This window comes from Dromiciops gliroides, chromosome 4 (genome assembly GCF_019393635.1).
Source record: "Dromiciops gliroides isolate mDroGli1 chromosome 4, mDroGli1.pri, whole genome shotgun sequence".
NCBI classification, from domain to species: domain Eukaryota; kingdom Metazoa; phylum Chordata; class Mammalia; order Microbiotheria; family Microbiotheriidae; genus Dromiciops; species Dromiciops gliroides.
This window is the reverse complement of record NC_057864.1, coordinates 398,717,650-398,729,663: the sequence shown is the minus strand read 5'-3', so window position 1 is coordinate 398,729,663 and position 12,014 is coordinate 398,717,650. Positions and strand designations below refer to the sequence as shown.

At 37.5% G+C, this 12,014-nt stretch overlaps 1 protein-coding gene across 1 annotated transcript in view; it reads right to left on the bottom strand.

The window, feature by feature from the left end:
* Positions 1-12,014, bottom strand: part of ARID1B (AT-rich interaction domain 1B) — a 581,815-nt gene that overhangs the window by 39,722 nt on the left and 530,079 nt on the right. The window contains 1 exon segment of the mRNA XM_044001940.1: positions 9,611-9,756. Coding sequence (XP_043857875.1) covers positions 9,611-9,756 — 146 coding nt within the window.

Here is a 12,014-nt window from a genome sequence, read left to right as displayed (position 1 = left end):
TGAGGGGGAAAAGGGTGTTGAAAGAAGAGGGAGTAAAAGTGGTTATTTGCTGTACAAAAAAGAGAAAATGTTATTTAGTAAGATTAACTACCGTATTGTCACATTCCATAATAATTCCACTTCGATATGGTTGTACTGCTTAATCTTGGTTAAAATTAAGGAACAAACACAAGTGATGTTTTTTTAAAGAAAAAAAAAAAGATTTTTTTTTTTGCAACATGGCTCGTAGTCCAATTGATACTTGGCTTTCCACTCCCCGTCTATTTCCCAAGAGACCAGTGACACAGGTTCAGACTCAGACTAATGTAAGGCTCAAAATATATGTTACAGGCAATAACCCTCTACCAATAACTCACTAATATCCACCTAGACTTTACCCTTTCGCGGATGTTACTGATTCCCCTCAGAACTGTGTGGTACCAACAGATGAGATGCAAATACAAACTGATATTTCTAGGTTAAAATGTGGATTTATTGTTTTATTTTCTTTAAAAAGGAAACAAGTGGGACCAAACAGTGAAGCAGTATAGGTGTCTGGGGAATAGCAGCTGAATCCCTCTAGCACCCCACTGTGAAAACCAGCTGCACAACACTGGGTTGCTACTGGGATATCTAGGAGACTACCAAAGCAGATGTGTGAAAGGGGAAAATAAGAATGAGGAAGCCATGAGAATAATAAGAGGAAAGGAGATGGAGGGATGAAATTTACAAATGGTTGAAATCGGGGGAAAAAAAAAACACCCTCCTACTTAAAATAGGAAAGAAATTTGAATATGAATGCACAGGACCCATTTCATACTCTGCAAAAGGCCAGGCTGGCCCTAGCCAGGCAGCACACATACAGTACAATGTGCCAAAAAAGAAAAACAAAACAAAACAAAAACAAAAACAAAAAAACAAACCTTAAACTACTTCACAGATTGCCCACTACAAAATGATTATTGCACATATTCATGTATTACTATGTTTTAGAAAATAATTAGTTTTAATTACAGCAGTGAGAGAGTGAGCAGGACTCTGGTGAATAAGTTGGCAAGCTTTCTGGTGCTAATTTGCTAATATCTTTAGCATCACTGCAGGTTGAGACCATAGGTCTGCCAAAAAACCTACCCAGCCACGTGTCACGAGGGTTTACAACGGCATGTTCAATATTCAGCTCTGAACGGCCTCTATTTGCCATGGCTCTGCGGGCTTCTTTTCCAAAGCCCATTTGCAGCCCAGTCAGTCCTTAAAGTCATCACAACACACACAAATCATAATTGAGATATTTTTCTTTTTTTTCCCCCCTTCCAAATTACTTTCAATACTTAGACTTTAAGAACTAGAACAAAAAGCTTTTTCAAGTGATGCAGCTGCAGAGGAAAATCTATTGGGATCAGCTAAAAATGCTGTTATTTTTGTGAATGTGTGTGAAACCTCAAAAAAGCAGCTGAGTGATATTACACCAAGAAGCCTGGCTGTTCTGAGCAGTGGATCGCTTTTGTGCATTTTTATCCTTCGGAAACTATCTCTGGGGGGTCTAGCAGGATATGAATTAGTTAAGTCTGTGCATTAAAGAAACACCCTTTCTTGTGGGAGGAAGAAGAAAGCAGGGTGACTATGCAGGCTGAGAGGCTTATATATGGCCAAGTATACTGTAAAAGGTGGCCTTGCTACTTATTCGCTGAATGGAAATCATATAAAGGGCAGTAAATTTAATTCCAGACTTTTACAAGGAGTTAAGGTCATGGAGGCATTTCCTTCTACAAGTCCAGTTTTTCTCAGGTTATAACCTAATTCTTTCAACATCAAACAATTATAAAGCTTGAAACATGTCAGTATCTGCCATAAATTATGTCTATATAGTAAATTGTATTGACATAAAACAATTTCTATAAGCATAGATTATTAATTAAAACATCTGCTCTAGTTTGAGTTTTCCCAGGTTTTCTTTACCTTTGACTATTCTTATAATGATAAACTAATAGGCATCAAAACAGAGAAACCTTCTGAGCTGCCTGCCTTGATTTCTTACCTTGAGAAGGATGAACTAGAATAGTATTTAATTTTGAGTAACATCTCATAATTAGTACACCTGCCTGGAAACGTAAATTGTATTTTTGTGAAATGGATAGCATGAGCTTTCCTTACTGTGGATTCTATAAGTGCTTTCTACTGAAAATGCTTATTCGTGACTTCTTACCAGAATTCTCAATGAATCACCGCAAACATCCTTTAGGTTCCTAGGGCAATGGTTCTCCAGGGAAACTGTTTCTCCCCTTTCCCAGAAGAGAAAGACCACCACCATTATAAAGGTGTGCTAAATCAAGGCACCGTCCCCTTTATACTATCGACACAAGTAATCCAGTATGTAAAGTGCATGCATAAAAAAGGGCAGTAAAATTTTGTGACTGCAAAAAAGTGCTGTATGCATTCAGTGACTGGGTTTCAAGTACTAGCCTCTGGCTTTGCTACTGAAATTTAAGAGCTAGGATGATTTCATAAAGAAAGTGTGGGTCAAGGTCCTAAAGTAGCTATTCCACACTGGATTTAATATATTTAAAAAGACCATAAAGAATATAAGACATGAGTAAAACTGAAGCTAAACATTCAATCCTTCCCAGCTCCCTTGATTTCCCCTCAAGGCTACAATAGCATTCCCTAAAGATGGAGAAACAGGCCCAGAAATCCACAGACCATTCTTTTCTTTTCATGGACAATAATACAATCTACCATACTCTGCAAAAATATTTTATTCCTACTTTTTGAAAACGTAGAAAGGGCCTGTCTTTGTGTGTATATACCTCTCGTCTATTTTTATATGTGGCAAATATAAAGTAACATTGTCTAAAGCTAACGTACTGCTTACAAAGGAAGCAAGGATAGCCCTGGAGAAAAATTTCTCTCTCACTGGATCAGCAGGCACTAGAAAAAGCCTCTTTCTTTTTTTTCCTGCACTAACATACTCCATGTATCAGCACATTTATTTTCCCCTTGGGGTAAGAGGTTTCATCCCTATGTTTAATCAAGTGGTTTACCTTCTTACTGAAGTTCATTTTTCATCAAGTACCTTTTCTTTCTTTCTTTCTTTTTTTTTGAAGGGGGGGGTGAGATATCAAACTACTTGGAAATATTCTGGCGACCACCATCATCCCTTACAAGAGATACTTGACAGCCTGAAGATGAAAATCATTATGCATCTCCAAGAGATTCATGTCCTACTGACAGACTCTTCTTCTCTTATTTCAAAGGACATGATAAGTAGCAGAAAAGGAGAAGGGTCTCGGGGTGTGCAAAGCTAGCGGTCGTGACTGCAGAAAACCTACTGAGACAGATGATATGACAACAGGACTGAGCTTGAGTTTTTCTAACAGAGGGTGACTTGAGTCATTCAACATTTTAAGTCATGTTTAGATCTGAAAAGTGCTTTGGTAAGTGCTGAGGGTCAGGGCACTGAAAGGCTTGAGTAAGTGGTTCCACACCAGAAGATGGCTCAGCTTACAGAGGCATGTGACTATGGTATTGTTTATTTACTATAGGTAATTTAGCAAGAGGAAAGTGTGCTCTGCTAGGTATAAGTGGTGACTTTTGGAGTGGCAAGCGTTTAACCACAGATGGAACTACATTGTGTGGAATTCAGATAGAACTTAATTTAAGATGATAGCTTATATTCAGACAAGACTCCAATTAATGAACACTTTAAAAGAAACACAAATAAACAGAAAGCAATCAATATAAGTACTATACAAGGTTGTATTTAACAAGATTCGAAGGACTTGCAATTTTGTCTTGACTATTAACAATTATGGCTTTCCCCCCAAATGGTAAAAATACCTCCTTTATTGGGGGAAAAAAATCCCTACTGCTTACCATCCTTCTCCCCCGGCATTATAAGTGAAGAAATAGTTGTCACATTTGTACTCACACTGACTCTATTTAAATAATTACTTGCTCACTGAAGCCTGTAACAATTTGTCACTACACAAGAGGTTGGGTTTTGTTTTTTGGTTTTTTTTTTTTTTGCCCTGTACACTATCAAAAGCACGTTAGTGTTAACTGTCACACTGTTTTAACTAAGCAAAGAAATGGCTGCAGCGTCAGTCAACTAAGCCACTATCCGGGAAAATCCTACATCTGGTCCGGGTTGTTATTTGGGTCCACTTTCCTTTTCTCAACTGCACCTTTTGAAAAAGGAACTGCTTGGGGGCAGCTAGGTGGCGCAGTGGATAGAGCACCGGCCCTGGAGTCAGGAGTACCTGAGTTCAAATCTGGCCTCAGACACTTAACACTTACTAGCTGTGTGACCCTGGGCAAGTCACTTAACCCCAATTGCCTCACTAAAAAAAAAAAGAAAAAAGAAAAAAAAGAAAGAAAGAAAAAGGAACTGCTTTACGGATACCATCGGCAGCCCATCTCCTTGTGCCTTTGGGTAAAGAGACTTATGTCCTACTCTCTGCCATTTTGGGACTGGAAGAATTAATTCCTGTCCCCTATTAACAAAATTTATGTATGTTTCTTAATCAAAACTTACAATTATAGTGAAATGTTCCAAGTTTATTTTTTAATCCTTTCTGTTCTATCTCAGATCTTTCAACACAGTCCACATCCAATAATGTATATTGAGATACACAGGAAATGTTAAACACGTAATACTCCCAGTAAATCTTATAATTACTCTGTTTTCCGTCAGGTAGCCTTTGAATTAATAAAGCTGGAACAAAATTGGACCAATGGGCAGGCAAAATTTTTGTGATAAATGTTTAAATTATTAAAAATCCAATATTTCAAGATGCACAACGCAATAAAAAGTGTATGACTACCCCATACAAAAGACTGGGAGGAAAAATGGCCTTGCATTGAACAGATTTCCTCTGTATGAAATAACGAATGGCTGAATTATCTGAACAGGAGAAAAAAAACAAAAAAAACCCCAAAACACTCCTCTCTGTGAATCTTCCTTTAAACTGGTTATTCCTTAGGAATACATAAATCTTCTTAGGCAGGGCACTGTGCCATCTGTTTGTTGTGGGTTATTTTTGCGGCTCTGGGGGCCAAAGAAAAAAGGGGGAAAATGACTACTGCTAATAGTGCATCAGAATTTATAGTGCAGTTTCAACGCTCAGAAGTAATTTTATTTCGGCAAGGCAGACAAAACATATAACGACAAAACCCAACTACAACATTACCTGGGACAGCACTAGTAGGGGGAAAGTAAACCTTTTCCTAATGGGCCACTGCTCAATAGCTTTTCACTTTCCATCTCAAATGTAAAAGTATGTTTCTGGGACAAACAAATGGCCTCCTGTTTAACATTAAGAAAGGCCTATTTATTTATTTAAAAAAACCCCAAACCTAACACTTTTGTTTTGGCCAGGCAGTTTCATTCTTTCATTCCTACTAAGAGAAAACATTTAAAGAAATCACTCAGTAATACCACAACTCCCCCACTCCTCCCCCATCTCTCCCCTGACTCCATAAGCCCTTTCCTGTTTCTTTCATGTGGGATTTCACCCCATTCTACCTCTCCCTTCCCCCTCCCCCAGTGCAATCCTATCATTCCACAATTTTAGCCTAAAGATGTCATCAAGGGGCAGCTAGGTGACACAGTGGACAAAGCACCCACCCTGGACCCAGGAGAACTTGAGCCCAAATCTGGCCCCAGACAGAAGACACTCACCCATTGCTCAACCCTGGGCATGTCACCCAACTCTGACCACCCCCCAAAAAAAAAAGATAAAAAAAATGCTTTACAGTTATCATCCCTTCATAATCAATTCCCACCTGTGCCCTCTGTCTAAATTTATTTTTATCTGCCCTAATACTGAGAAATTTCTTATGAGTTAGACGCATCATCTTCCCATGTAGGAATGTAAGGAGTTTAATCTTTTAACATCCCTCTTAATTTCTTTTTCCTGTTTACCTTTTTATGCTTCTCCAGGGTTTTGTATTTGAAAGTCAAATTTCTATTTAGTTCAGGTCTTTTCATTGTGAATACCTGAAAGTACTCTTTTTCATTGAAGTCCCATTTTTTCCCCTGAAAGATTATACACAAGTTTTGCGGGATAAGTGATTCTTGGTTGTAATCCCAATTCCTTTGCTCTCTGGAATATCATATTCCATGCCCTCCGATCCTTTAATGTAGAAGCTGCTAGATCTTGTGCTATCCTGACTGGGGCTCCACAGTACTTGAATTATTTCTTTCTGGCTGCTTGCAATATTTTCTCCTTGACCTGGGAGCTTTAAAATTTGACTATAATATTCCTAGGAGTTTTCATTTTGGGATCTCTTTCAGGAGGTGATTGGTGAATTCTTTCAATTTCTATTTCACTTATATTTCTAGAATATCAGGGCAATTTTCCCTGACAACTTCCTGGAAGATGATGTCTAAGCTCTTTCCTTGATCACTGTTTTCAGATAGTCCAATAATTTTCAAATGATCTCTCCTGGATCTATTTTCCAGTTCAGCTGTTTTTCCAAGGAGATATTTCACATTACCTTTTATTTTTTTTTCAATTTGGATTTGCTTTATTGTGTCTTGATTTCTCATAAAGTCATTAGCTTCTATTTGCTCAATCCTAATTTTTAAGCAATGATTTTCTTCAGAGAGTTTTTGTACCTCTTTTTCCATTTGGCCAATTTGGCTTTTCAAGCTGTTGACTTTTTTTTTTATGACCCTCCTTCATCACTCTCATTTCTCTTTCCATTTTTTCCTCTACTTCTCTTACTTTTCCCTCTACCTCTCTAACTTTATCTTCAAAGTCCTTTCTGAGTGCTTCTATGGCCTGAGACCAATTCACATTTTTCTCGGAAGCTTCGGATGTAGGAGCCCTAATGTTGGTATCATCTTCTGAGGGTGCACCTCGATCTTCCTTGTCACTAAAGAAACTTTCTATGGCCCACATCTTTCTCTGTTTGCTCATCTTGCCTGTCTTTTACTTGATTTTTACCTCCTTCTTAGAGTGCAGCACTACTTCCAGGATGTACTGTCCTAAGCTTCAGGGGGCCTAAGGTGGTACGATTTAAGGAGGGGCAGGTTCTTCACTAGCCTGGCCTGTTCTCTAGTCCAAAGATAACCCCAGGCCAACTTGCTAATTAACCAGGAAGCAAAACTTTGCTGTGGTAGTTAGCTCTGATGAGCCTGCACCTTACACACATCAAGGGCAGTGAATGAGCCTTACACTCAGCAGAATTGCCTTAAACTCATCAGAGTTGGCTCAAGGAAGGAATAACTTACACACTCAGTTGGGTGGAGTAATCTATCTAATGCTGCAGGAAAGTAGCGGGGGGAGGGGATAAGGAGGGAAGAGTGAAAGAAGGGAGGGCACATTGGAGGAGGGAGCAGTCTGAAGCAAATCCCTATTGAGGAGGGATAGGGTGAAAGAAGATATATAAAAGAGTAAATATCATGGGGAAGGGAACAGGATGGAGAGAAACAGTTAACAATAAAATGTGACAAAGAGAAAAGGAAAAAAAAATTGTACAAAAATATCTATAGCAACTTTGTGGTGGCTAAGAATTGGAAATCGAAGGAATGTCCATCAATTGGGGAATGACTAAACAAGCTGTGATGTATCATTGTAATGGAATATTATTGTGCTATGAGAAATGACAAGCAGGATGATTTCAGAAAAACCTGGAAAGAATTATATGAACTGTTGTATAGTGATGTGAGCAGAACCAGGAGAACATTGTTCACAGTGACAGCATTACTGTTCTACGAGCAACTGTGAATGATTTAACTACTCTCAGCAATACAATGACCCAAGATAATCCCAAAGGACTAATGATTAAGCATACTATCCACCTCCAGAGAAAGAACTGATATTGATTGAACACAGACTGAAGCAAGCTATTTTTCCCTTTCCTTTTTTTTACTTGAGTCTTTTTATATAAAATGACTAATATGGTAATGTTTTACATAATTGCACATGTATAACCTATATCTGATTGCTTACCATCTCAGGGAAGGGGGAAAATAGGGAGGGGGGAAATGAGAGAGGGATAGAATTTGGAACTCTTTTGAGTTAGCATAACATAAATAACATAAGTTAAATAACATAAAATGTTATTTAAAAAAAAAAAAGTAGGGGCCAGTTAGCTGGCACAGTGGATAAAGCACTGGCCCTGGATTCAGGGGGATCTGAATTCAAATCCAGCCTCAAACACTTGACACTTACTAGTTGTGTGACCCTGGGCAAGTCACTTAACCCTCATTGCCCTGCAAAAACAAAAACAAAAACACAACTAAACTAGACCTTTGAAAATAAGAGCTCAAAACTTTAGGTGCGATACCATGTTGGGAGTTCACTGTCCACTCTCTCTCCTTTACTGTAAGGCTAACAGCAAAGGCCTGGAAGGCAAGGTGTAAAAGAATGTGAATTCCAAGAGACCTCAACCTTTCATTCCACCATGTTTTTCTTGGACCTATTACAAAACCACAATGAAATTAACAACAGGTTAAGTGAGAATCTGTCACCTAAAAGGAGAGTAATCCCATCCAACAATATGATCTTCCAAAGTACAAAATATAGTTAATAATAAGTTTCACTTGAAATGCAGTGAACCATCATATATCTAGAAAAGAAATGTTCTTTATCTGTAGGTAGTAATCACGGGGTGGTGGAAGGCAAGGGTTTTACAATGTCAGATGCATTAAGAGTTTGTAGAGTTTTTGCTAAACAGCTTAGCAACTCCACATTTCGCTTAACTGCAAAATATTAATGGGATATGACCTTATTAGAATTCAGCAGTTAGTAGTTCAGATAGGTTGAATAGAGGATAATGAAAAAATATATAATTTTTTTTTTTTGGTGAGGCAATTGGGGTTAAGTGACTTGCCCAGGGTCACACAGCTAGTAAGTGTTAAGTGTCTGAGGCCGGATTTGAACTCAGGTACTCCTGACTCCAGGGCCGGTGCTCTATCCACTGCGCCACCTAGCTGCCCCCAAAAAATGTATAATTTTTAAAAATACAAATAATTTTTTCAATTGTGATAAACTATAAATAGTACTTACTGAATTGTCTGCCTTTGTGTCTTTTAAAAGGTGTTTCCCAAATACATACATACACACACACACACACACACACAAAATAAAATTTTCCTCATCGTCCAGTTCTTCAATAACTATTAAGAAACCTAATTCTGAAATGTATTCTCCTACATGATATACAGCATAAGCATGGGTCTTATTATGGAGTCTACCATAAGTTTCTGCAACAATCTAATTTTGTCAAAGACAAAAAGAACTTAGAAAGTCTATCTGTGTAGTTCCTGATGTCCTGTCCTAGCTGAAAGACATGAACATACTTACAAATAAAAACAAAAACAAAAAAGAACAAGTAAGTTGTGAAACTTTAGTTAAAATTTGGACCCACTGGTTTTGAAAAGGTAAAAAGGTACTGTTTGTTTCCCAGATGTACGTCCATAGTTCAGATTTCCAGAAAGCAGAAAATCAGAGTCTTCGTCAAGTCACTACAAGATCCCATTTCTTATGTCTTTTTTTTTTTAAACACATGTTGGTGAAACCTAGAAAGGCAAATTCTGGGTTTTTTTTTTTTTAATGAAATATTGAGAGTTTCCAAAAGGGAAGTACTACCTTCAATAATAATACATACTGTTGCATATTATTACCTGTTGAACTATTCACCATGTTGGGGGTCATGCTGTAAGGAGGGGCTTGTGGGTTCATCAAGCTGGAACTGTTGTTCATGGGCTGGCTGTAAGGGGAGCTGGAACCCATTAGTCCACTTTGATTCATGCCAGGAAAACTGCCTTGCCTATGAAAGAGAAAGCACAGACACATGCATGTTGACATCACATGCCTTAACAAATACAATAGAGAAGATGAACACTGTGGTTATCCATGATAACTCACCTACTGCAGAAACAAGAACAGCAATTTTTACCTCTATTTTCTTGCAGTAGGGACGAAGAAGAGGGGTATGTGTGTGGGGGGAAGGAAATCTACTGGCAACAAGTAAGTTTTATAAAGTATTTAATAATTTTAGATAAGATTTCTTCATATGGGTGACATAAATAAATAGATAAATTTTAAGAAAGAGTGTGGTTCTTAGAGTCAGAAGATCCGAGTTCAAATCCAGGTTGCAAAATATACTAGCTATCTAACTCCAGGTACAATTACTTAATTTTCTACCTATCTTAATTTCCTTATCTATAAAATGAATACACTATTACTTGCATTAATAACTACCTCACAAGGTTGTTGAGGATAAAATAGCTATGGAATCTTTAAGTGTCAGTTATTAAGTGTTTCAGGATGTTCAGAATTAGAGAATAGAGAGGAGAAAAATAAGGACAGGGGAGATGCAAAATCAGAAGAAAAATGTCCAAAAGCAAAACAAAGTTCCATTAAAAACCAAGACAGACCCATCTGATCTTTATTACAACTACTGAGTAGCCTCCTAAAAGTATTGCCCCTCCTCAAATTTGAGAAATTAACTCATTTGACCTGGTTCTACCATGTTCTTATTTGCCATAATGCTTCCAGATTTTCACATGTAATATACAAGGACATTCCAAAGTAACTTTTTTGTCTTTTCAAAAATAAATTCCTGATGATTTAACTTCACAATTTAAAAATTATTTAGTAAAACATTTGATTTTTTCAGCATTTTTGAGCAGATTATAATTTAGGAAATGGGGTTTTTTATATTTGTTTTCTGCTACTCTATAAATTTCTTGAAAAGAGCAGTTCCACGGTACTGTTCTAAAGTTTCTTCCAATGTACCAACCTTGTTCTGTCTCTGCTCCCCCCTTAAAAAGTTAGTTTTGTCCTTTGCTGTGTGGAAGACAAGCTTCTCTTTCTGTGTAAAAAGGCAAAGGGTATTCTTTGATATGAAGGAGATGCCATCACAGAGTGTCCGTTTCTCTGACTGCTTATCATGAGATGTGGGGGGAAAAGAATTTTAAATTGCACAGTGGTACAACTCTCTTAGGAAAATTACAAAGCAAAAAGAAGATGATGGCCATGTGGCAACACCTTTCAAAGGTTCTAGTGTAAAAGTTAAGTTTTTCTTATGTAAATATTGTATCTTTTATAAAAAAACTTTTCAAAGTTTTGGTTAGTGCTGTTTTATCTCGTGAATAGAGCTGATGTGACAAATCTTCAAAAATCAGACCACAAAAATGAAGATGAGGATAGTCATTGCTATCTCTCTGTCCTGTATAAGCAAACAATTTAAAAAAATGCTATCGAAAGCCATCAGGAAAAACTAGGGCTTTAAAAGCCAGTATCTGCGCTCTTATGCCTGCCCTTAATTTTAGCTAAGCATTTACATGGTCTAGGTTGTGATAAAAGTTGAACTGATGTAGATCCATTTGTTGCAAAACCAACCAAACACCCCCCCCCCCCCCGCATGACATGAGTGAAATTTTGGAAAATGAGGGTTTTGCTATGTATTTTTAAGTTTGCAATTTTGCAAACCTTCTGAATATCATTTTATTTTTCAAAAGATTGTAAAAATCAGTCTTGTTACTAACTAATCCTTAGTGATGACCAAGAATGATGATGTTAGGGAGCTGAGGGAAGAATGCTTAGGGAGGGGTTTGGGAAGAAATGAGTCAGTCTGACTTCTTTCCCTCTCAATTCCATTGATAAGCTTCTTTGATTAAAGACTGCCTGACTGTGACAAACTGTGCTGAATCAGTGGAATAATACAAACTATAGTCCATTAGGAACTGAGCTGAGATCACCAACCTCATTTTGATTAACCTCCAGGTCACTAAACACTTATAAATATGTTTCACAGCAGCTGCCGAACACTTATATACACTTAAGGTCAGAGAATCATCATGTTTGGTTTTTGGAGTTAGCTCAACAATATTGGTTTGCTTCTCTGATGTTTTTATTCAAAGAAGGTTGATATGCTATTTAAGCAGCTGTCATAAAATAAAACAAATGGTATGCTTTAGGATTTACTTCCAGTTTTTCTTAGGGAAATGAATGGTGTACATGCAGTCCTCAATTTAGGAATGGAGTGTGTTCCAAAAGTTCATTTGTAAATTAGTTGTTGGA